Raw genomic sequence first — 25,937 nt, forward strand, 5'->3', positions numbered from 1 at the left:
GGCACTGTGTGGAAAACTGTGTGTGGATGTGTGTGGGTGTGGGGGGGGGGGGGCTGTATAGGTTTCAGTGCTAGCGGTGTTATTTTAGGCAGGAGGCTGCGTACAGAGTATGTAGTTGAATCGCCAATAAGTTCAATGCACATCTCATTAACCGACTAGTACGGATTAGTGATAGTCCTTGGCGGATAATGGTGATAGAAACAGCAGCAGAACTCGATACTCTTCAGGCATTGTTCATGCATGTTTGGTATATGGAAAAAAAGAGGAGCAGAGTCCGAGGAATCTCCCGCCGTAAGCTTTCTATGGTCTGTCATTATGTACAAGATGGCTAGCTACAGTGTTCATACAGTAGTTATGTAGTTATGTGTCATACAGCCCATGCTGGCAATTGCTACATGGTCATTGTATTTGCTACCAGGGCCATACCTACTTACATAATCTCACTGCCATTTTCAAGCAGAATCTGCCAATTTTTAAAGCATTATCCGCAAAAGGCCTACTGTAAATCAACTAATTTTCGCTGGCGATTTAATTTCGCTCATTTCGTCGCTGGGTACCAACCGGCCAACGTAAATCGCCGGCCAAAATTTGTCATAGAGGCAATTCTTGAGCCATGGTTGCATGTGAGGGCAACAAATACCAATCGATTTCTTTTTTGAAAACCCAAATCGGCCAAAGTTAAATGATGGCCAAAAGTTTCATTTCGAGATCGGCCAAAGTTTCTCACCGGCCAAAATTTGTTGATTTACAGTAGTTCGTAGTAGGGGCTGTCTGTATTGGCATCAACAATATTATTTTGTGTCTGTAAGACTTAGAGCATTCCCCAATGTGTCCTGTAGCTGCACACCTCGTTCCCGGTCAATGATCAACACACTATACAGTCTTATGGGTGGCACAAAGCCATTGATTTGACCACTTTAACTGGGCCCCATCATTGGTCCATGCAGTCCAGGGCAGCGGTTTACATGCTTGGTGGGGCAATGATCATGCAGCAATGATCATCCGACCCCCATCACATCAGCTCACCAGGTCTGTACAGGTCACTTGTGTTCTTGATAAAAATTCAACGATGTGTTTGTTCCTCATAGTCCGATGCAAGGATTGCGAATAGAGCTGACTTGATGTCTTCATATTGTGCTAAAATTGGGGGATCGGCATAGCGGAAAAGTCGACAGTCAATATTGTGGGAAGAACTATTCAAGAGTGCGGAAACACTGATAGGCCAGATAGGGTTAATTGATCTGTGATGCGCATGTTGTGGGCTGACACAGGGTAAGTCGTAAGTCTTGGATCTGTCTCAGCACCACCACCGGCCAATATGTACATGCATCGGGGGAGAGCACTGATGGCCTAGGATTCTCAGTAGTTCGGAATGCAAGGGATCGGGGTCGGGGGGGGGGGGGGGGGGGCAGGAAATAAATATCTTCGGACTGGTGACAGTAATATAGGAGGAAATATATAATAGCATAATGCCCAGTCATACTCTTTGCAGCGGGAATTGCACAGTGACATACGGTGTCAAGGTCATTGTTTTCGCGACAAGTACTTCTATGGATAGGATTAGCTCAGGTTCTGGTCGGCAATGTCTTCGTCGGACTGCTCCGCGGGCGGCGAACTCACGGCGTAGCTGAACGAAACGCCCGGGTACTCGTGCGTGGCGTCGGAGAACAGCCGCAGCTTCATGTAGTCCGTGTTACTGGTTATCGTCAACGGCGTCTGCGTGTATTGGCCGCACAGACGCCAGACTTCAGCCGACGAGTGCTCGTCCGGGTGGAAGAACACCTCTAGATAATCTTTGGGGCAGTAGTCGCCCCTGCCCGGCTCCATATGCAGCGTGTCGAACGTCACCGCCACCTGCTTGGCGGGGTCGGCCGACCGGAATTGCCATATGCACTCCGTGTTCCGCGGGTAGTTGCCGGGGAAGTTGGGCGAAGCGAACTCTCCCGGCTCACCAATGGTGATGTTATGCACACAACCTGCACAGAGAGACATCACAAAAGAAATCGTGCAGAAATACGGTGCTTAGTGGTCCGTCTGCAACGTACACACCACGGGTCTTCACAAATACAGTTGCAGTGAGATGGTTCCAACTCCTTGACTACTACAGTAAAACCTGGTTTAAGCGACCACCCCACGGATCGCTGAGCAAGCAAAAGCGGTCGTTAAAGCCAGGTGGTCTTTAGAACCAGGTCCCACAGTGTCTGTGTAGAACCGTCCGTGCATGGAAAAATGGTGGTTAAGAGCAGGTGGTCGCTGAACCCAGAGGTCGTTTACACCAGGTTTGACTGTACTAGCGTACCTGTACCAGTTGCTGCCCAGTTCCCAGCACGCTGCCCGGCATGGCAAACCCTATGCCGTGTACAGTGGAGGAGCTCAGGGTTGATTTAGTCGTGAAGCCGGAATTTTCTGCAAAACTGGTTGCAAATATTGCAGCTCAGGTTCATAACGCAACTCATACACTCCAGTTTAATTCTGTAAAAATAATTTTTTTATTTTGCACTTGTTAACATGATCTTACTTTGGCATGTAATTCCATCTTCGCTTAGGAAAGTGCCTGCCATGCACGAACACGTTGCGAAACCATCCGCTTCTAGTCGGCATCCGTGCTCGCAAATACCGTCCGGCGTTGCGCACCGCTCGTCTGCCACGCACGTCTTGTTGTCGCGCCACAGCTTCTGGCCGTCGGGACAGTTGCAGACCGGGCCACCGAGAAGCTGCGTGCATCCGTAGCTGCAGTACTGCTGATGCGACTGGCAGCTATCCTCTGTGAGCGCAGGCCAAAGCAATAGACAACCAAAACTTAGTCTTAGGGAGACAATGCTGATAGTTCAAGACTGGTATATCAACATGTTACGTATAATTATGCCATTTGTCACCCATGTGCCATTACCAATTGGCCAGAATACACCAATTGGTGAGACAAAACTGATACATGTAGTCCGAGACAGGTGCGTTAACCTGCTACCCACATGCCATTACCAATTGGTCACAATGCACGCTCAGGGACAGTGGCTTACCGATGGAGCGGTACGAGATCTGAAATCCATTTTCCTGCTCGCCAGAGTCCGAGTGGAATCGAACTATGAAGCCGAACCTGCTGCTGGAGATGAGAGTTTCTGGGAAATCCCTGCCACAGAATCTGCAGAGCACCATGCACAAATGCAAAAAATAGTGTGCTCTTAAGTCTTAATGAGGATGTGAGTGGTAAATAGATACGGTGTGTATGTATTGTGGGTTGTGAACCCTGGCAATAAAGACCCAATGTCCATGTACTTCTCATTATTTGCAACAAAAATTTTTAATAGTCATAACCAGAGGGTATGGTGGTGGTGAATGCCAAAGCAGAAAATGGTCATGGTGATATTGTTAAGTTCATGGTGTGAGCTGCTCTAACTTAAATGCATCTGCACTCTCGGCTAAATGCTTACCGTGTGGCATTTCCAGCTCCGATGTCTGCAACCTCTATGTAGTCGAATTGGCAGTCGTCCGAATGCTCCAGCGACACGTATTGCCTCTGTAGCACCACACGCTGGTTGGCAGGGCTGTCGACTTGCCACGCGCAGTCCGTGTCCGCCCAGTACCAGGCCGGGAAGTCCGGCGACGTGATCTCCTGCGAGCCAGCTCCGCCGTTGAAGTCCTGCGCTTTCGCGCTGCGACGGCCCCCGCATGGATCTGCATCAACAGAAAGAAGAAAGAGGACCAACGCTGGGCACTTAAAAAAACAACAGCAATGAATATAAAAAAACAACAGCAATGAATATAAAAAAACAACAGCAACAGAAAGAAGAAAGAGGACCAACGCTGGGCACTTAAAAAAACAACAGCAATGAATATAAAAAAACAACAGCAATGAATATAAAAAAACAACATCAACAGAAAGAAGAAAGAGGACCAACGCTAGGTACTTTTAAAACCCCAACAGCAATGAAGTGTACTGTTTGACACATAGAGGGTACATGTTGTGAGGTTTCAACCAATTTCTGTGCAGTATGGTGTTAGTAGTGGGCTTATTGCATAGAGTGAACGTCACTTGGCTGCAGCGGGTTTTCTTGGAAGGGAAGACTGTGCCAAACACACAGCGGCAATGTGACCGCAGAGCATGACTCTGCGTTTTTACTCACTGGTTGGGTACAGTCGGTTCATGTTCAGCACGTCGAACCTTCCCGGCTGCAGCTTGGCCAGGCCCAGGTTACGCTGCTTCTTGCTGGACATGACGTGGTACTTGAGAAGCATCACGCTGCTGAGCGGATTCGCCTGCTGCTGCACGCGCTGCTGAAAGTCGTCGACGGGCGACGACGGCAGATGGTTCTGCTCCTGCAGCGACCGGTCCAGCTCCGGACCGTGGATGGCCAGTCCGGCCACGTGGCCGAGATGGTGCACCAGCGACGACTGGCTGTTGCAGCGCTTGCCCATCTGAAGTGTCTGCTGGCCGCCCTGTCGGCCCTGCATTGAACAGCACCTGCATCCGGAAAACGAGACCACCAACATTGACATAAATCAAGATGACCTGAAGTTCACTAACGATCCAGTATTGTTGTGGTTCCTTGCTGAGTGGCCTGGGATTCTATACAAGGAAGTTGTTCTTGTAGTTGGTCTCTTTGCGGGTTGTCGCAGCCAAGTATGCAGGCAAGCAGGTGGCCAAGTAAGCCAGGTATGTGAACAAAGCCATTTATCCGGGGGGGGGGGGGGGGGGCAACCACCAAGGTAGAACACGATGATGCCCATGGGCATAATTCTGATTCACCTGCCCCCTCCTCCCCCCCCCCCCCCTCCCCCCGCACCCACTGCCATCATGACTCCCAAAGGCATTGTTTTATGGCTAAGGAAACTAGTTTACTGGACCCAGACCGAGAGCATGCATGTATGCACAGAGCAGCAGGGCATGTACTGGGGTAGTATCATGTACTGGGGTAGTATCATGTACTGGGGTAGTATCATGGCGAGTACTAGCTAAGCTATGCCCTCTTACCTTCTACCCCAGACGATTCTCACAAAGTCCGGCTGCGTCGTGTGCGGCACGAAGATGACGCTGGTCTTGCGCGACCAGAGGAGCATGGCGCGGAGGATCAGCCTGCGTAGCTGCTTCCCTCCTGGAGAGAGTAACAATACACACAACCCAAGCCAGCACGATTCCAGGAAGCCGATCAATCAACTGGCGACGTAAAACTCAAACTATGTGAGTACCCGGTGGTACCCAGAGCTAGCATATGAGCAACATTGCAGACAAGTGACATTAGGTATTTACTTCATCTGACATTGTAAAGTTTCAACCTGCGTCAACTGTCTAGTTTCCGCCGAGTCTCCAAGAAAGCTGGAAGCAAATCCCTGACGAGCACCATCAAAGGTGTTGTCAGCAGTTTAAGCTAGCTTTTCCCCTGATCCAATTTGTCACAATTTGTTCGAGCATACTGGGGGATGAGACAGTACAATGATGCGCAGCAGTGAGGTAACACACGTTCTGCTATTCACCCGGCCATTCCGCCAATGGAATCAGTCCGGCCCACCGGCAACATGTATTTAGAATAACATTCACGCTACTGCAGTGTTTGTCTCCAGTAGTGCAGCTATTTTCACTGCAGGAGGCCGACCGATCGTTCAGATCGTGAAGTGTATTGTGGGCAAACTGCAGTGCAGTGGCACGATGCTGTTACTTTCTATTCTTACCCCGTCCATCTCAATCTGCAGGTGCCTATTAGGCAATCAGTCCGACCTCCCGGAGACACAACCACTGACACGTGCGAGCATGACAGGGGATTACACGAGCTCATCTAGGTAAAATGGACGATCAAGACTTATTCCTGTATTGCTTGCTGATAAGCACAGCGACATGACAACTATCACTTTGCAAAGAGGATGTTCACCCCTCCCCCCCCCCCCCCCCTTTACTCCTCTTTGCATCATATGCTGGAAATTATGTCCTAGATTATTTGTGGTATATCTGAAGAGTTCGTTCTATTCCTTGCTAGGGCAGTAGGGGTATTTGGACTACTACTCTAGAGTATATTGTGGTATTAGGGATCACACATCCGAGCCTTTTAAGTTATGCCACCATACTCTCGGCCTTCACGTATGTTTCCTACTGGCAGTGGTCATTTATCGCATGGCAGATTCTTAGCAGGTGGTGTTAGTCTTGCTGCAGCCTTTGTCTTAGCTTTGTGCCCTTGTTGGGCCCTTGTTGGTGGTGCGGTTGGCCCTCTCAGGGACTCTGGCACCCACTATGAAGCCCAGTGGTTGCCATGATGTTTTACTTGAGAGAAATAGCTGACTTTCACAATAGCTGGCTTTCACAATAGCTGGCTTTCACAATAGCTGGCTTTCACCGGCAAACAATGGCTTTGTTGTAGACACACTAGCATGTGGTGCTCATTTGCAAGTCAGATGGGAAGTTTGTCAAGTTTTCTTGTGACCCAGGAAAGGACCCTGTCATTGTGCGGCTTGTAGCTGCTGCGTATGCTCACATTGTCATGTCAGTTGGAGCTTGTGCAAACTTTGCCCTGAGGGCAAGCCAAGTTTGGCGCACGCAGCACGGGTTTTGTTCTACACTTGGCCTGCCCTTAGGAATCTATTAGGGTCACTTCAGGAGGAAATAATTATAAAATGCACATCGACAGTTGCCAACATGTGGTGGAAACGGCTCTAAAAGCCCTGAAACCCTGTGGTGTGCACTCGTGTTGAGGTGATCATATCACACGCACAGTATCACTATCAGTGATCCATGGTGATCGGTGGAAAGCTATTTTCGGGCCCACCTACCTCGCGCCAAGCTGGGATCCAGCGAGTAGGGTATTATACCGTGCGTCCAGCGGCTGTACTGGTCCGAGCTGATCTGCCGGCTACTTCTCGTGCCTGCAAGCGACGATCCGTGTGCTAAGTTATGTGAAAGATACAGAAAGGTCGAAGGAGAACCACACCGAAACAACGTCAGATCACCCAACTATTATTATATTAAAACTTCCAAGGATATTCATAACACGCATTGGGCTCTTTATCAGACTAAATCCGCTGCAGAACACAGGGATGCTAGGTTTGTTGGCAGCCTGAGCCCGGTAGTGCCGAACTTTTTTGTTTTCTTTTGTTTTCCGCACGGAATCCCTGTGGGGAGGCTTGAGAGTGGTATTGAAGTTTCAAGATGCCCTACATCCACCTGAGTGAAACAGGGCTTAGTCAACAAGGACAGGACACACATTCGTGAAATCTGACATGCATGGCTCGGGTGAGATCCGCGGCCGCGGCTGTAGTTTAGATTCTTGGCTCTGGCAGGCACCGGCATCCGAATCCTGGAGAAGTGCCACAGGAATGCATTGAGCGGGCGAAGTCTTTTCAGGCTTCGAGAAGTTCGCCAAGGGTTTCAATTATCGACCAGTTGTTCAGGTTTTTCTCTAGGGCTAAGCCTAGCGCTAATACTGTGCCAGGTGACCTGTGGGTCCTTTGTTCGTGGTCAGTATTCAATGATGCCGTCTACAAGGCATTACTAGGACGTGATCATTGTATTCTCAGTCATGGCACTGCGTCGTTGTTGTTGTCACTGCACATACTGCATGACACATACTACTATCCGGTAGTGTAGTGGCGAAGAATAGCACAAATGCCACGATGCCATGTACCACTTGCAATCAACATAGGTACATGTACATGTATGGCGAAGAGTCGCCTGCTAAAATAATAAAAAGGCAACACATCTTGCACTTGCTTCACACGTGGAGCAAACATGTGGAGCTAGTGCAGAAAGAATTTGTGCACAAGCTGAAGTCAAGATGCCTTTCATCACGTAAGTAACGGAGTACAAGTACGAGTCCGTACTGGGCTGCAGTAATTTTCACCTCAGGCAAATACTTGCGCGTGTTTTTGCTCCTTTGTTGATTTCCATAGCCCTAGCCCCGCCAGTTGCACCTGTGGCATCCACGTGAGTCCGATGCTGCCAAAGACTACGAGGTGGAAATCCCACCACGCAGCATTGCTACCCTATGAAGACCGCAGAATGCAACGGAAGGATGGCGCTTGTGCGCGGCACGTTTGGTCTATTCAGCCAAACAGATCAGACCGAAGCCAAAGCGTCGGTGTACAATGACTCCTGAATGAGTTTGGAACGCTGAGGCCGGACCGGGGGTGATTCACAGCGGCTCAGAAACGTGGAAATGCGGACGAAAATCTACGAAACGTGGACACGCATATAGTGCCTACACTTATGTAACTAATTACTTATGGGTTACGCTGGTGGTCCCACGTGGATGACACTCTGACAGAACCATCTCTGCTCATGGAACTGTGTACCAGTGCGAGCTGGGCCGTCAGCAACCAGATGGCGATTCGCAAGCACAGATCTTGGAACATCAGAGCTGTGACAGGCGTGGCGGATTCCAAAGGTTGCCGGAGCGTTGCCGCACATGCACAGTCCGCTTCGTTAGTCTCTCGTCTCGATCATCCGTGAAGATAATGAAGATAATCGGCAGTTGACCAACATGCTATCACCAATGGCTCCACTCAGGTTTCTGCCAGCACAACAGCGATCATCCGTACTCCTGACTCAACGACGATGCGTACAAGATAACAAGTTCTGGAGAACACCGCATACCAATATCGCCGAGTGTGGAAATGTCGAAAGGTGCCGATAGGAGGCACCGGACCCTTCTCAACATCACCACTCAATATTGGGGCTATGAGATAAGCGATGTATTGACACTGACAGGGTATCAAGCACACATTCATGATGAATGACTTCAGCTAATATTATTTTTATCCTATAGCACGACATGAGACAGTGGTCGGGGAATTGCTCGCATAAGAGACCGATACCAACAATTAGGAGTTGGGGGTGCATTGCCAGCGTTTTTGTGGGGCCCTCCAATGCTCCGGTACGCGGTACTGGTTTTGCCTCGCAGGGGGCCGTTGGAATGGTATGCTGGGTCTGACGTGGCGGTAGGCATGACTGAGATGCGCTGGACAGCTACTGTGACGTGGCGAGCCAGTGCTTCTACTGGCGCATAGCACAGAACGGGCAGGCTTTGGCCCGCAGGAAAGAGTCCTGCTCGTCGCAGAGATCAACACCTCCAGCACGGTGGTCGGCGTGCAGGAAAACGCTGTCCTGGTCGCAATTCCTTTCTGCTTCGCCATCACCCGTGGGCATCCGGCAAGCTGGGACACCTCCCCAACGATACCATGTTTACTTGAATAGAGAACCCCTTTCCCACTGCAACTCTTGTATTGGGCATGACGAATAGCAGTAAACCATGGCCGTAGCGTTGCTTCCTTTTTGGTAATGTCGCACACACGCATGTCTAGGTGGCACCCGAAGCAATGTAGTAAATCGCGTGATGACAGACGCGCGCTGCGCAGAGTCTAGAGAGCTGGTCGCGGCAATATGCCCATATACAAGAGTGTCGGCTTAGGACACATTCACCGTCCTCCAGCTTTGGCAGACATTTGCGAGTGTCGCGCTTTCTGTCACAACACGCCAAGCCAAACTTGCACCCGGCAGGCATATGCGGAGTTTGAGCGCATAGCAGATCAGAGACAGGCCGAATTTAGGCTATAAAAGTATATTAATAATAATAATAATAAACGACCCTTTGCATATTTCGCTACAACTAACATATTCGCCCCACACAGCCTGTAATCTCGCCATACTGTACAATGTACATAGCCTTTCACCAGCATTCCTGGCCTGTCAGCCTTTTCTCCATTCGTGCACGTGACATGTAGCCGCGGCAGGGGTACTCTCTCTGTTGTCTCCGCCGTTCTCCGGAATCCCGCTGAGCACTGGACATCAGTAGGGCACAGGAGTGCTGCAGAATGCACGCAGCGGCTCGTGATACTTAGCGGTGGTGATACACAATCATATTAGGTCTTCTGGGGAACTGAAAGCTCTTTTCCCTAACTTCCCACTACTCCATCTCTGGTCGTCTGGAGCTGGTGACACTATCATGACTAAGTAACCTCTATCGGTGGTCGGGCCGGCACAAAGAAATAACAGCAAGTCTTTTCAGGGCGCGACCGCGGAATGAAATCAAAAGGCCAAGTCCGTCAATACCTAGGTTCAGGTTTTGAATGGAATCTGAATCGCACTACGGGCACAATCATGTACAATGTATGTCACACCAAAGTGCGTGCGCGACTTTCACGTCTTCGTAACTACTTTCTAAAGTAATCAGGTGAACATTGCCAGACTTCACAGAATTCTACTTACCTCTGAGAGAGCAGATGTCGGTTCTTCTGCTGCTGGTGCTGCTACTGGCGCGTTGAGATTGCGGCGTAGGCGCTGCAATACATCCGTATGGGAGTACACAGCATATGCATAGGGCTAGTAGAAGCTGGTGCGTCACTCTGGCCGAGTTGAGGAGTATCACTGTTGTTGCCTGCATGGTCGAAGATTATCCGAGATAGGGTTTGCTAGTCTAGGTTTGTCCCAAGTCTCTAGCAGATAGCAATAAACGATCCACCCAGCACAACGCACTCGCTGACTTCACACTGCGTGTCGTTCCACTGACATGCGCGAATCATTCACACCAATATGCAAAATCAGTTGATCTCTCTCACTTGGCCCGGCGCTGGGAACTGAGGCGCCGGTGTCGAGGTCGCAGCCTATTATAAGCTTGGAATCGATTCGCCACTGACAAGTCCCCCATCTCACTGTCACTGATTAGTCGTGCATAAGCGGCGTACTGGAATGTGTATTTTGGCCACTCGCTGCGTGCAGGCCGTACTGTGTTAGTCTGTAACCTTTATTGCCGTCCCAAGCAGCAGCAGCAGCAGCAGCAGTAGCGGCAGCAGCCTGACTCTGAGCTTGAGTGATCGGACCCTTGCAGAAGCTCAGCACGCGCGCATCCATGGCGAAAGACGTGAGTAGCCAAGGGCGAATCGCACCTTGCGGGGGCCTCAGCCTCTAGCCGTGGCTTTAGCGTGGAGTTGTAGATTTTTTCATATCACTGCCATCATCGACTATTCACCTGTGGAAATGACTAGCATTCCCTGCGCTTCGCGTGACTGACGCGGGCAAGCCTGGACAGAATGCAGGGCAGTTGGGAAATGCAATGGTTTCAGTGCTGATCGTACAGGTGGAACATGCGCCGGGTCTTGGATAGGTCTTTGTTTGTAAGATTTATTACTCTGCACCTTGATCAAGCAAGGTAGGCACGAGTGGAAATAAAAGTGAAGGCAACAGCTACAATGCATATGCATCGCGTGGTTCGCTTAGCTTCTGTATTTCCTGCTTTCTACTGGGTACATGATTGTATTGGATTTTATAAACGCGAACACTGCATTTCCTCCGTAGTCTTGGAGACGCGCTTTCACTTTTACTTCGCGATCAGGTGATGACCGAGTGGTGGTACTGGATCCGAGGCCGCTGTAATGACGTCACAATGGCTCCATTCGTCCGTCACAGCGAGTATGCGGGGCGACGGAGCTGAGTGTTGGGATTTGATCGATGAAAAGCGGCCCATGGTCCCAGGGCATACATGACGATCATCTCCGTGCTGCTTCGTCAGGTTCCTGTCAGGCTGCGCATTGTCGAAATTTCCTTTCGTGCCCTAGAGCATGGAGTTGGGTCCACTGCTGTAAGAGTGTCTAAGAGAATGGCGGAGATTAGGTAATATTCCCTTTCGGGTACGTCCAACTCCGGGGAGGCCAACCACCACGCACCATGGTCCTAACAGGTCTCCACTTTGTACTGTATCCATAGCTGTCTGTTTGAGAAGTTCAAGGTCACCGTGATCAGATTATCACTCATGAGAAGGTCTCTGTGGCGGACATTTAGATCAGTCGGTCTGAGAAGGGCGAGATTTACAACATGACTGTCTGCACACTTCAGTGAATGTGTGACAACACTGACAAGATCTCCGGGCAAGCTGATTGAGGTGTCGTCAATGATTTAACTGTTGGACCTGACGATTGGCACCGCGCGCCCTGCAGGACGTTCGAGAAGCTATTTTGGAAAGTGCTCTCGATCTCGCTGATCTGGCCTCCCGCAGTCCTTTCAGCTCTTTTGATCTCGCTGCCGCCTGAGAAAAGCGGGCACTGGTGAAATACATCTCCAATGCCGTCAAGCGTGATGCAATGTTGTTAACATGTTTCTCCTTCGTCCTTCCAGCCATATGACGCACATCACTGTGTGGCGGCTCACAGAATCGGGGGACAATTGTCCCCACACCAGCATGACACCGAGAAACAGTGGTACACAAATGGCAACAACACACTTACTAGCCCCGACGCTCGCTCGCACTCATCATGATCGGAGTGATTTGTAGCAAAACATCTTTAAGTACCGCTTTGTGAAAGTGCCAACATGGGCTGGTCCAGTTGATTCACCAACGAAAGATGTCCATGGCCGCGGACCGTTGCGCAGAGGACTTATACGCGTTGGGGGCAAACTACGGTGCATGGCGGGGAAGCGCACTCCGATCACGAATGGAGGATTCAGTCACAACTCGCAACGCACCATGACAGCGTCGAATACTACACTGGTTTCCTGTGTTTGTTGCACTGGCGAATTAGTAGTAATGACATTACTAATAATTGTGTGAAACGATAGTTTGTTTTGTGCTTTAACGAAAAGTTACACGGTACAATGTTTACTCTGCATCCAGTGTGAGGTGTTGCGGGGCGTCACAAACAGAACCACGCGTGCAGGGCTGTACCCGTACTGTGGGGTATACTGTCCAACTTTGTCTGTGAGTCTTGTATGTCGCACAGTGGACACCATGCCGCCTTGCCCAGAATATACATGTACATGTATAGGTTTGCCGATGACCGGATACGTGATCTTGAAATGGCCCTGAGTACGTTTGGAGTCCTCATGCCATGGTTCTTCTACATTTCGCCATATTCGGCTCCTAGTGGCGATTGCCATGTAGCTTGGGAACACATTCTCCACACAGCAGGTTTCTGCCTGAGTCACTAGTGATGTTCTACTGGTCACGTGTTCTCTGGGTTACCTATCTACGCTGTCCATCTGTTCACCTTCGCTGCATTCCTATTAGTCGGACAGTGGAAATGTACCAGGGGAGTTGCCACTATCCATGCGAACGTAGTATCATTCACGAGTGGGACGCGTTCGTTCGTAAGCCAGTCCGTATGGTAGCTTGGTAATCATGGTAATTGGCTCTTTCGGCGTGGGCAAGCCTTGACAACTGGTGGCGGATGAAAATAAGGAACTCCCCGAGCTGTGAGTAACATTTCGCCGCAGATCATCCGAACAGAGAACGTCGTGACATCCCGACATGTCTCTGGAGCGATCTTGGTGTTGTAGCATCATTCTGGATCGCAGAGGGGCTGCAACAGCATGTCGATGACTTGACATTAGAACACTGTGCTTGTAAGGGAATTGCTTGTAGCCAGCAAGCAACTCCCCCTTGCGAGAACCGTGGAGTTTAGGCGAGGTACACATGTGGACAATGCATGTTGATAAATACAGCTCCAATGCCGACTAGTAGTGTTGCCTCACACTTGTAAAGGTCATCCTTTCTCCGAGGAGCTTGCACGTACAAGTACCGATGTAAGCGCAGTCCCATTTGTTTTCAGAAGCACTGAGTTTCCTTTCTGTTAACCTTTCACCAGAAATTTATCCTGCATGCGGATGCACGCCTCAATAGGGCACGCAAGTACACGCTAAGACACGAGATTGACCCGAAATGCTGAGGTAATCGCGTCTACCGATGCTCTAAGTTGTCTGTAGACTTGATCCGAAAAACACCCAACACAACACATTCATCACTCAGGGGCGGTGGAAACGCTGGTGAAATCTATTCTAAAAAACCCTTCCAGAGACTGCTTTTGAACTTCGCTATTGTGAAGATGTCGCTCTTACAACGCCATCGGTCACTTGACACAAGATTGGTCTGCAGCTGCGGGCGGGTGGAGGCGTCTCCCGGACGCTTTTAGAGTGCACAGTGGATCAAAACAACAACGATTCAGAAATGATTACGTTTTATCGTACTTCCGACTGCCTAAATACGCCTACGCTACAGCGATCCAGGGTCAGCAGTCCGCACGATTTGATTATTTCAAAAGTCGATTCGAATATGGAATCGCTGCACCTGAACGGATCGCATCATTCAGCCTTGGTATTGATCTAATTCTGGACGAGGAAGTTGTCGAAAGTGGTTCCCTATGAAGCATAGACAATTGCGAATACATGCAACTGGATAGTAACTGGATCGAATGCGATGATAAGTTATGCCCGTCTGCAAACAAGTCGAGCCTATCGTTGGCACATGATCTTTGCCAGACACAAGTGTCAATGAAATCGTGATGGTACGAACTACGAAGTGAGAAGTTGCAGCAGTTAACCGTGGTTTACGCGTTCGAATGGGACGGAGTCGATGAGACGCACGGGTGCATTGGTTGCAAGTATTCAGCGGGACATTCACGTACTGGTGGTATCACTGCACCGTGCATCAGTGACGACGATCACTTATATTACACAGAGGAAGTACAAGTATTAATGTAAACTAAGATAGACCACCCACGAGCCCTACTACTAGCATCTTCGGAATAGTCAAAGGTAAGGTCTGAAAGTGAAACAGCTGGGATAGTTACACGGACTTGTACAAAAGTGTCACGAAGATTCGGCCTTCACAGTGAAGTCCCAATTTTGGAGCCGCATAAAAAAAGGTGACCCACCACGGCACCAGTTTGCAAAAGGAAGTGAGAGATTCACGGTCATCCGTGCATGCCACACATCCACATCACATCTGGCTGCCCCCGCTGCGGCGCTGGCGCTACTCATCTGCTGCATGCATGTTACTTAACACTGACTGTATCTGGGTTGGGACTACCTTTCACATGTACAAAAATGATTATGTAGCTCCAAGGCGCTATTGTGTGCTGGTGTCATGTACATTCTGCGTCAGATGAGACAACAACATACATGCAAGTGTCCCGCTGGGCAGGAGTGTGATGCCAACGTGAGACCGCGCGTACAGTGTCATCTCGGTGTCATCTGGAGATGACATTGACATTATCGGGTAGAGCGTGCTATCACTCCTCCGTGCGTGACAGAACACAGGAGTTTGTCATCCGGGGCGACATGGAGCTGCTGACAAGCGCCGAGTTCTGCTCGCTTTGGCTCCTCCTGAGCGTCGTGAGCTGCCGTCGCGGACGCCAGCCATGTACAGTGGCAGCGAGGCGGTGGCCCCCGGGCAATCCGTGTTTCTGATCTTGCCTTCGGGCGCCTTGTAACTACGATGGCAAGTACATGTGCAATGTACAATGTAGCTCTGCTTGCTGTACATGTGTCATGCACGTGTTGCAATCGGTTACAACTACAGCGTACTTACAAGTAAGTTAGTTACAAGTCACAATGCTCGTGCATACGATGTACATAATATTGTACTTGTGCATGTATGCAATGTCCACGCTTAGTAGTACTCCACCATTATTGCCGGTGTGAAGTATCTCCCTGGTCTCGACGTCCACACTCTTCAACTCCTTTCCGTTGCTAGCCGTGGTTGGCCATAAAAACCCTGCAATCGACATGCAAAGTGGTCATTGGCTGCCCCAGCCATGTATTGCTTGGAATATAAACTACACCTAAACTAACTCTACTGCTGGGTTTTCTTTCCACTTGTAAACACATCCATTCCCCCGAACAGACTCCGAGCTGCACAAAAGGAGTAAGGTACTGCCAATAGTTCGCCCACTGGGCGTCATCAGGGAAATGCAATGATGAGGAAGGGAAGGGAGGGTAGGTGCATGGAGTATGTTGCACATCCTGCTGATGAAATTGATAGTGAGACGCTGAAACAAGATACTTAGCCACCCTATCTAGCACAAGATGTACATGCGTCTTTTCTCAGGTCAATGCTAAACAGATTTCACAGGATTCGGCCAGTGGTAGCGAGCGACAGCTAGCATCCTGGCTTGAATGGTGTAAAGATGCTGTGGAGGAGAAAGCTGGAAGTGTCACATTCGTGTCATCATGGTGTTGGGCTGATGAAGGACAGCCTGGTCTCGGAAACGCTAGAGATGTCGGGTCTGGAGGAGGCATCCGCCACCGTATTCCATGTGCGTCGACAACGTGCAGACGTCATACTGTTCCGACATGTCCACTAGGTCCCCTGCTCAATGCACCACCAGAGACCTGTTGTACATGTATGTGTCACGTGACGACACTCCACTTGCGGACGAATGAAAGTAACACGTACACGGTGAACGAGACGTTCCCAGGAATCCTCGAACCCAGACGTAAGCATTCTATCTCGCACGTGTGTGAAGTTCCGACAGGAATGTATGTTGCGGACAGATACGTGTACATTGTAATGATTCCGTGTGCCCGCCCCTGCCAAACAGGAACCTCGCTCCAACGCTTGTGCTCAGCCCGAGGCTATAACACAAGATCAGGATTAGATCACGAACGTCCCCTGTTCCACTGACTGTCTTGCAACGTATGCCAGCACCGTCCACACTGCATGCTGCTGTCACGGCCCTGGTCATTCCCACCATCATGCACTAACAGTTAGTAGTGGTGATGGGGCCACACACACCGCTCGCGCAATCTCGTAACATCTACTGTACTAGTATACAGAAACCACACTCGTGTCTTGGCTTGTGGTGCGGTGCAGATCATGCACATGGTTTACGGTCTCCAGTCCAAGTTGAAATAGCCCCCCTTCCCCCCCCCCCCCCTCCCCCCGAATGCTGCTAGTAACACACGAAGAAAAGAAGCCAGTGGAGCGTTTACTAGAGTCTGTACAATGGCTATTAAAGAGCGTGAGTGACACCGCGAACTCAAATGTACATGCAGAAGAAGTATGTGCGAAAATTGTCACTATTTTGATATTGTAGCCCTGTAGTCCACACTGTTGTTGTATTACTATTACGCTCTATATTGCTGGTTTCACTATGCAGTTGGCGCCTCTGTCTCTCTCTCTCTCTCTCTCTCTCTCTCTCTCTCTCTCTCTCTCTCTCTCTCTCTCTCTCTCTCTCTCTCTCTCTCTCTCTCTCTCTCTCTCTCTCTCTCTCTCTCTCTCTCTCTCTCTCTCTCTCTCTCTCTCTCTCTCTCTCTCTCTCTCTCTCTCTCTCTCTCTCTCTCTCTCTCTCTCTCTCCCCCTCTCTCTGTCTCTCCAACCACAACCATAAGTAAAATGTACTAGTACATTGCATGCTGTCAGGACAATGGATACCCTGAGACCGCGTAAACCTTATGGGGATATGGCACGAGTCCTTTTATTACATAATCGGTGTGATTTTCAGCGTGCCTGACGCTGGCGGTCGCCGATGCCGTTTCATTTCAGGAGAGCATCCACAAATGGCAGGACTAGTAGTAGTGATACATGTACATCACTCCGTCCCTGCCATGCCTTGCGTTGGAGCCACCGCCACCGTCAGTACAGTAGGTGCTTATACAGGGCGCACTCGCAAGCAGAGACTGGCACAGCTTTATTGTTAGCACTGTTCAACGATACCAGCCGACCAAACTCCAATGAAACCTGTCAAGGCGACCACCCGTCCTAGAGGACCACTGCAACCAGGACAGAGTGGTATTATTCCCAGTCAAACGACCCTGGATAAGGAGACCACCTGTACATGTACTGTGCAGGGAGCACATTTTGAAGGTCCCTTGAGCGGTCGCCTCCCATGCACTGTACAGGAATACAGTCATGTGAATCGTCGATCAAGTGCAGACAGTGACACTTCCGAGTATGTGTGCCCTTCTGATGTAGCACGCGTTCGTATTGCATCTTCCGGCCTCCTCTGTCTTTCTAGCCTCATCCGTCATCATGCCATCAGTTTCCAATGGGCTTGCAAAAAGGGGTCTGACACACTTACCAGCGGTGTAGACCCGCGGGTCGAAAACACGCTCTCAGACTCTCCGCGTCACATTACAATGCCATGATATCCGGCGGCTGTCCAGCAGATGCAAGGTCATGGAGAGCCAACGTTAATCTCAGTGCCAGTGTCTATTCACTATGTCTTTACCACAGGGAGTAGTTTGTGTTGGCCATATACTAAAGTGCGTGGAGCGCTGAAGAAATCGCCATGAATGTTACTGTCATCAGGACTCAGCGTGTTCGATCATGGTGTGCCTGAAACAAACTGCCTCCACAGTCATATTCCCCGTAAATCTGTGCCTGAGCGGTAGTTCATAGATCGTGTGAGGAGAAGTGCACGCGCTTCGGGCATAAGTACAATGTAGATCTCCCACCACGAACTGCGCAGCCTGGAATGAGATCTATTTCGCCTAAATCCGCCTGATCGCACGCGGACGGGAGACGGTGCTTGATGTGGGGTCTGCGGGACGTCATTCTCGTTTTGCCACCTGTCACCATCACGTCAAGTTATGGAGAACAGATCCCGACTGTCAGCTTCGCCTGAATCACGTTCTGTCTCGAGCCTTTCAAGGCCTTGTTTGCCGCGATATCTCTGGCGACGCTGGCGCCCTGGCAACGCTCAGGCGTGGAGACATCATGGAGAGGGCTCCACACTGGACCACACAGGCTCTACTCGTATCGTCTCTAGTGCACGGCTGTCATGTGAATGTGACGCAATACGGGCGACAATACATATGCACCAGCGAACGGAGCCAATCATGGCAATCATTGTAACAGCGCATGGGGAATTTCGCATGCACACTCAGTATGTTTGATGTGGGATGTGTTCGCTAGCGCTCTGCCTCTACTAAAATACTATACTATACTGTCTATAGTGTAGCTCTTGGTACGTATGATGTGGGATGTGTTGGCTCTGCCTCTTGGTGTAGTCAGCCTCAATAACACTGTCAGCTGACCAAAACAAAGCAACGGTGGATGTACAGACTATTGCCAGTATTTGGCATGGCGCCCTGGCCCTGTGCTGCGATCAACAAGTCCAAGATGACGCAAACCTCCCACACCTGGGGTTGGTTTGTTTACGCGTGTCGGGACACTGTTTACTTGACCTGGAACATCCTGTGGTCTGCCGAGGAATCGCGGGTCAAGGAACAGTGCAGCAAGAGGGCTATCACTATTTTCAAAGAAAACAACCATGGACGAATCCTCGTATACAGAGCATAAATACAAAGTAGCGGTCAGGGAGTAGTAAAATACATACTGAAGTCCCTGGTGATAATCACTAAGGTCTGGACTAGTCGCACTATGCAATGACTATGTACTACACTGTATAGTTGAAGTATGCGCAGCATTGCCTGACATGGCCCTGTACAATGTACAATGTACAATGTAGTTGCACCAGTGCTGAGTTGTGGCTGGAGAAAGGGGTTCCAGCACCGTCTGGCTGAGTGCATGGTTGGGGTCCCTGTACTGTGGGTAAACATCGTATCTGAAAGGCGCCGAAACTGGTAATCTCGTTGCATTCAGTTAGACACCACATCAACACCACTCAATAACACGATAGTGAGTGTCTTACCACTTTGTCGTGGAATGCAAGTACAGCAACTCTGTAGTGACTAATTATTACACTTCTAAAATTAATAACACTTCTAAAATTTAATGACCGTACTGGCATCACGCAGAGTATACTGCAGCATATGAATGACAACATCCACTACATCATTCCCTCAGTCCTCACCCGTCTTGCCAATGTATTACACTCCATTCGATGCGGTATCACAGCAGAACCTTGACCAGTGGTCAGAGTCACGATCATTGTGGGCTGTCGTGGTGAGTCACGAAGGAATGGTAAAGTTGCTTTTCTGAATTTCCTGTCCATCTACACTGCATGTACATGTATGTTAGACCTTTCAAATAAAACGCAGGATTGAGATTGAGTGTTGCTCTGTCTCGCTTCACTGGCAGGACATCTATGAGCTTTAATTAAAACTACTTCGAAGAAGTCGCTGCTAATTGCTGTTAATTAAAATGACTAAGGAATGGTGAATGCTCCTTGATGACTCTTCGGAGGTTCGTCCGTTGTGCGTTATGAACCAGTACGCGTAGCACTGAGCATGTAATGAAACAAACCCTGACAGCAACCGGTGCAGTGTAGCGCCACGCGGCGTGTTAGCACCAGCAACCGTGCGATACCCTTCTGGCCTTGGTGCGAACAGTAACGTTAAACGTGTTCTGAACTTCGGTTCAAACATGAGAGACCCACTTTTATGAGAGACCCACTTTGAGATACGACAATCGTCCCTATGGGTATTGGAATTTCCAGCATGGTTTGGGTAAGCCTGTGGAGCTTATTATCTCGACACGTTTGCAAACAATGTAATAGGACCCTTTCCATAATCAGGCGATCAGGCCATTAGCCTCATTTTCACGCGAACATGTGCATGTACCAACTTATGTTCAGTCCAGAATCGCCTCGGGCATCAACAGGAGTACATGTAGCACCAACGAGATCATGGTGTCATATGTCACGCGGTCATCTGGATTCGGTTCACCCAGGATCGTCCGAGAAGAGCTTTGGAATGCAAAACCACGGGTATTCACCACGGGTTGTTTTGCCTGAAGGAAAACTCAACAATGTTGGCAGTGCCCCAACGCAGCCTGAGTACCAGTAGAGCAGGCCTTGCACTCAAGAACTGACTGTTGACATTCCGGGTCCGAGCGAGCATTTGATACTGCTTGAAGCCTTGTTCCCAGGTTAGCACGTACGTAGAATATCGCGATGTCGTGTAGTTGTCACTGCATACGTCGTCTGAAAATCACATTCTACAGTCTCAGCTAACCAAGCAAGCAACTCAAGCAAAATACACTGAGTCGGTAACCAGGTAACGGGCTGAAGTTGCAGCCACGTCGCCTCTAACATCAGGAATCTGAAATGTAATATTACCATCGAATTCGCCTTTGGCCATCACGCAGTTCAGCGACGTGTCACTTTAGTTTCACAAATCACCAGTGCAAATCACTATGTTAATAAGGGTGCTGAAAGTTACTACTGAACGTCAGTACTTCAGTGCCTGTGGTGCATACTATTATTTTTGCTGTAAATCGATAAAGGCTAAGCATGTCGAAGTGCGCGCAGACTTGACATATCCTCCTCCATACAATGAGTAAACACCTTTCAAAAGGTAAACGAGAGGTTAATTTATTTGGTATTACAGCGCAGCAATTACGCTAATTAATATCCAGTAAAATGGTGACACACAGCGATGGAAACTGGTCCGGAAATTTCGGTACTGTTTCGAGGTGAGGGGATTGCAGCGAGTATAGCTGTGTTAGCTGTAGCTGAAAGCACCAGCTTTGTATTAATTTTGTATTTATTCAATATTTCCTTGCTCGTCAAACGACTGCAAATGACAAAATGAATGTGAAATGAAGGGTGATAACCAACCACGGCAACTATCTGAAACAGTAAAAATAAAGTAAAAGTCATGAAGGAATCAAGAGTCGAAGATAACCCTAGGAGAGTACAGATGACGACAGTAGAGGCAGGCCCAGTTAGCCAGAGATAACACGTTTACATTCCTTGATAAAACAAATTAAAAAAATTCACGGTTCGCGTGAGACTCGGCTGGAAGCCGAGTTTTCCGCATCCGCCGTGGGAACGCCACCACCCTCTAGGATCCTTGATATCAGTGCATGATTTAATTTAAGGCTTAGAGGCAGAGCAGACCATAGGGAGGAGTAGGCGGAGAAGAAAGGAGACTTCAAGGGAGAATCGGACACGTGGCAGGGTTAGCGCATTACGAGTAGAGCCATTGCTAGAAAACCAGTTATATGCATGAACATGCCGTGGAACCTGCGCGAGACGTATTCTATGGACAAGGCTGCAAAGATGTTGCTGGTGTGGGTCGAGAAGGGGGATGAAGAAGCAAGAGTATAGAGAGATTCAGATGAGAATGTTGGGTCTTTGCGGAAAATTGTTCTTTAAAAGAGTAAGCGCTGATGTACTTCTAGCTTTTGAAGAAGCCGTTTTGACAGGCCACACCCAGCAGTATCACACTAGTCAAATGTTGGTAAGATATAGGCCTTAAAAATTAATTGTCTGCAACGATCAGGTAGATATTGACAGTGCGGCTGTAGAATAGCTACACCAGAGGTGGCTCGCTTGCATACATACTAGTACATGTACATACAATGACTTGTTGGCTCCAGGAGAGCTGGCTGTCTATGATAACCCCAAGGTGCTTGTGCTTGTCAACAATAAGGATAGGGGTAAGATGACCTGGAAAATGCAGTGGTTGAGTGGGAGGGGAAGGGAAAATGTACATTGTCTCGGTGTTCGTGAGGTTGGTCTTTAGTTGACATGTCTCCATCCAGGATACGATGGTGTTAATGCCATGTCTCCATCCAGGATACGATGGTGTTAATGCCATGCTGCATCCAGGATACGATGGTGTTTAATGCCATGTCTCCATCCAGGATACGATGGTGTTAATGCCATGTCTCCATCCAGGGTACGATGGTGTTAATGCCATGTCTCCATCCAGGATACGATGGTGTTAATGCCATGTCTCCATCCAGGATACGATGGTGTTAATGCCATGTCTCCATCCAGGGTACGATGGTGTTAATGCCATGTCTCCATCCAGGATACGATGGTGTTAATGCCATGCTGCATCCAGGATACGATGGTGTTAATGCCATGCTGCATCCAGGATACGATGGTGTTAATGCCATGCTGCATCCAGGATACGATGGTGTTAATGCCATGCTGCATCCAGGGTACGATGGTGTTAATGCCATGCTGCATCCAGGGTACGATGGTGTTAATGCCATGTCTCCATCCAGGGTACGATGGTGTTAATGCCATGTCTCCATCCAGGGTACGATGGTGTTAATGCCATGCTGCATCCAGGATACGATGGTGTTAATGCCATGTCTCCATCCAGGATACGATGGTGTTAATCAGGGAGTAGTATTGTACTACTCCCTGGTGTTAATGCAATGTCTCCATCCAGGGTACGATGGTGTTAGTGCCATGTTGCATCCAGGGTACGATGGTGTTAATGCCATGCTGCATCCAGGGTACGATGGTGTTAATGCCATGTCTCCATCCAGGGTACGATGGTGTTAATGCCATGTCTCCATCCAGGGTACGATGGTGTTAATGCCATGCTGCATCCAGGGTACGATGGTATTAATGCCATGCTGCATCCAGGGTACGATGGTGTTAATGCCATGCTGCATCGAGATAGCAAGGCTGTCGGATGATCTGTCCGTGCACATAAGTGCATTGTCGTCTGCAAACAGACTGACCCCAGACACTTGTTGGGGTAGATCATCGACGTAGGTTAAAAACAGCAGAAGCGGGCCAAGGATTGATCCTTGTGGAACACCAGACTGAGCAATCAATGGATCAGACAAAGTACCAGACACGCGAACAGTTTGACGACGACAGGAGAGGTGTGATGACCAGGGAGTAGTACAATACCATTATTTTTGGTATTGTACTACTCCCTGGTGATGACAACCACTGGAGGGCGGGACCATGTACAAGGAATGATGACTCTAGCTTGGCTAGGAGATCACGGTGCCACACAGTGTCGAACGCTTTCGACAAGTCGAAGAACACCAGGCCAACATGTTCTTTCACGTCGCGGCTGGTATTAATATCTTGCACGAGGCGTGCCAATTGAAGGTGTGTAGAGTCCCCTCGGTAAAAGCCAGACTGAGCGGCAGATAAAGCAGGGGAAACATGGTGATACAAAGATTCATAGAATGCACGCTCGCAAACCTTGGATATTGCTGGGAGAAGAAAAATAGGCCGGTGGCAGGATCTGTGCGAGGGCCTTCCGTGTATATTGGGACATCAACAACAGACTTCCACGCCGTTGGAAAAGATCCCGAGCGAAATGAAAAATTAAAGAGGAGACAAAGTGGATAAGCTAGGGAGGGGCAAGACATTTGAGACCTTCGTTAGGGGTACCATCTTCGCCAGGGGATTTGCTCTGTTTCAACTTCTTCAACTGTTTACGGACTTGGATAAGCTAGGGAGGGGCAAGACATTTGAGACCTTCGTTAGGGGTACCATCTTCGCCAGGGGATTTGCTCTGTTTCAACTTCTTCAACTGTTTACGGACTTAAGCTGTGGTTGTAACCACACTAGTTAGAGGGTCGCCAAGGCCAGCCGCAGGGACGATAGGGGGGGAGAGTCCAGTTAGGATTATCAAGGTGACCAGCAGAGACAAACTGCTTGTTTAGCGCGTCGGCTATAACTTTGACATCTGACAGGTGGGCACCGTCCGTACTCGTGAATGACTGAACTGGGGTGCGGGGTTGCTGCACGTTGGGAGCGCACAAATCGGTAGAGGGAGGGACGATCTGGTGATGAAATTGTTGCAGTAAGAGATTTGATGAAGGAACGATACAAAGTGCGAGACAGATTCTTCACTATGTTTCGGTGAGCGCGATAGGCCTCCAGGTTAGGCTGTGCCAGGAACTTCCGGCTGACGCTAAACAGATCCCGCTTGCGTTTCACAATTGCTTGAGGACAGGAGTGACCCAATCCCCCTTGCGTTTCACAGCTAGCTTGAGGACAGGAGTGACCCAAGGTGGTGCCGACGCTGCCACAGATGGTACAGTCTGTTGACGAGGGGGATTAGGCAGAAAGGCAGAGAGGTGCTTGCTGAACTCGCCCTCCAGAACCGCATTGAAGCGCTGGACAGCAGTATCGACATCGGGTGATCCACCAGTGCGCAGAAAGGACCAGTCACGACTTGAGAGAGCGGCATTCAGGGAATCCCAACAATGGGGTGGGATGCGCTGAAGCCAGAAAGAAATCAACTTTCCAAGAGTCTGTGCCACTGGGTTTGAGGGATGTGTGACGGGGATGTCGAATTGGCACGTAACAATAATGATCTGATGCTGCTAGGGGGCGGGCGGTGGCAATGTCACAAGCAAGGTGAGGTTGGTTGCTGAATAATAGGTATAAGCACGACTGGGTACCAGACGGTGCTGTGCGAGTAGGCGTGTGTACTAGCTGCTCCAAGCCAAAGCAGCTGAGCTGGCGGTGAAGCCCAGCTCCACTGGAGCAGGTCGAGTCCGTTGCGCACCACTCCTGGTTCTTGCCGTTAAAGTCCCCAGTCAAGATGACGTGGGAGGACGATGTTGGAATTGAGATCAGGGCGTCAACGAGCATGTCGCAGAAGTGAGCGATGTCAGCGTTTCTCACTGAAGGGGGTCGATAGGTGCAGCACACGATAGTAGGTGTGGCCAAAACTGAGCGAGGCTTCAGCTCGACCCACACAGCTTCACAGCTGGGGCGCTGAAGATCAACGCGAAGGCGGACATCGTTAAAACGATTGTTAAAACGAAGGTTAATCCATGTTGCCTTGAATTATCATTTGAACGAGGTTCATCATTGGGGCCCGTTCGCTAGGAGCTGGCCAATCAGCCACTTTCCTCCTCCCAGACCCTCGAGGGCCTTGTCAGTGCTAAGCCTGATCAATTGTAATTTTTACAACAGTTACTCCAAAAGGTGTATAAAGAATACATGGACTCGGATAGAGAACACCAGCACCAGAGAGTACTAACTAATCTACTCCTTGGTCAGTACCGTTGGTCAGTGCCGTCCAGGGGTAGAGTCTACTAAAAACGTTTTTTAGTACGAAAGTACCGGACCCAAAGGAGAACCCATGGCAACGAAAACTCCACGCGTTGTCCGACACAATCGAAATTTGGGAAATTTGTGCCGAAACACGATCCCAACAACAATCAAAGACATTCCTCGGATCGAGCATATCCATTATTCTACTCTTTTGGCCCCAAACATAATAAATTATGGAGCTCTGTCATGCATCCATCATTCTTTGTGTCCCATCCCTGTCTCTCATGTCACTCACGTTTGACATGCGATGTAAAATAAATAAACAACAAACAACAACAACTCACCATAGTAGCAGAGAGGCGTTCTCAAGCAGAGGGCTGCTGTGTAGGTAGCTGGTGTTACTTTAGTAATGTATGATTACCACACAGCAGCCCGATGCTTTCCCTCCCTGACAATCTTCACATGTTTTGCTGTCTTCGCGTTGGATCTCAAATCACTGCCTTCGCGGCCAGAAATTGAAGTGGTGTTCTATCCGCACAACATTCCGTTACAGCTATGCAGAATTCTCACCT

General features: G+C 49.4%; 1 protein-coding gene across 3 annotated transcripts; it reads right to left on the reverse strand.

Moving 5' to 3' along the window:
- Positions 1-1,034: 1,034 nt before the first annotated feature.
- On the reverse strand, positions 1,035-10,572 carry LOC135811325 (tolloid-like protein 1). 3 transcript variants are annotated; one of them, XM_065324552.1, is made up of 8 exons: positions 10,184-10,572; positions 6,754-6,867; positions 4,970-5,090; positions 4,122-4,459; positions 3,429-3,672; positions 3,018-3,139; positions 2,519-2,764; positions 1,035-1,976 (listed from the first exon to the last, which is right to left on the reverse strand). In XM_065324552.1, the coding sequence occupies exons 1-8, from the start codon at positions 10,356-10,358 to the stop codon at positions 1,561-1,563; spliced, it is 1,776 nt and encodes a 591-aa protein (XP_065180624.1). In that variant the 5' UTR covers positions 10,359-10,572; the 3' UTR covers positions 1,035-1,560. The 3 variants fall into 3 exon arrangements, with proteins under 3 accessions (XP_065180624.1, XP_065180632.1, XP_065180639.1); XM_065324560.1 differs by lacking the exon at positions 10,184-10,572 and adding an exon at positions 8,200-9,981; XM_065324567.1 differs by lacking the exon at positions 10,184-10,572 and adding an exon at positions 7,821-8,183.
- Between the last annotated feature and the right edge of the window lie 15,365 nt (positions 10,573-25,937).

The sequence above is a fragment of the Sycon ciliatum genome, chromosome 1, assembly GCF_964019385.1.
Source record: "Sycon ciliatum chromosome 1, ocSycCili1.1, whole genome shotgun sequence".
NCBI lineage: Eukaryota > Metazoa > Porifera > Calcarea > Leucosolenida > Sycettidae > Sycon > Sycon ciliatum.

Coding starts and splice junctions, on each gene's coding strand:
- LOC135811325 (XM_065324552.1), bottom strand. CDS start 10,358: ATGCAGGCAACAACAGTGATACTCCTCAACTCGGCCAGAGTGACGCAC. Junction 3,673..4,121: donor GAACCGACTGTACCCAACCA/GTGAGTAAAAAC, acceptor CTGTTGATGCAG/ATCCATGCGGGGGCCGTCGC. Junction 3,140..3,428: donor GGAGCTGGAAATGCCACACG/GTAAGCATTTAG, acceptor GGTGCTCTGCAG/ATTCTGTGGCAGGGATTTCC.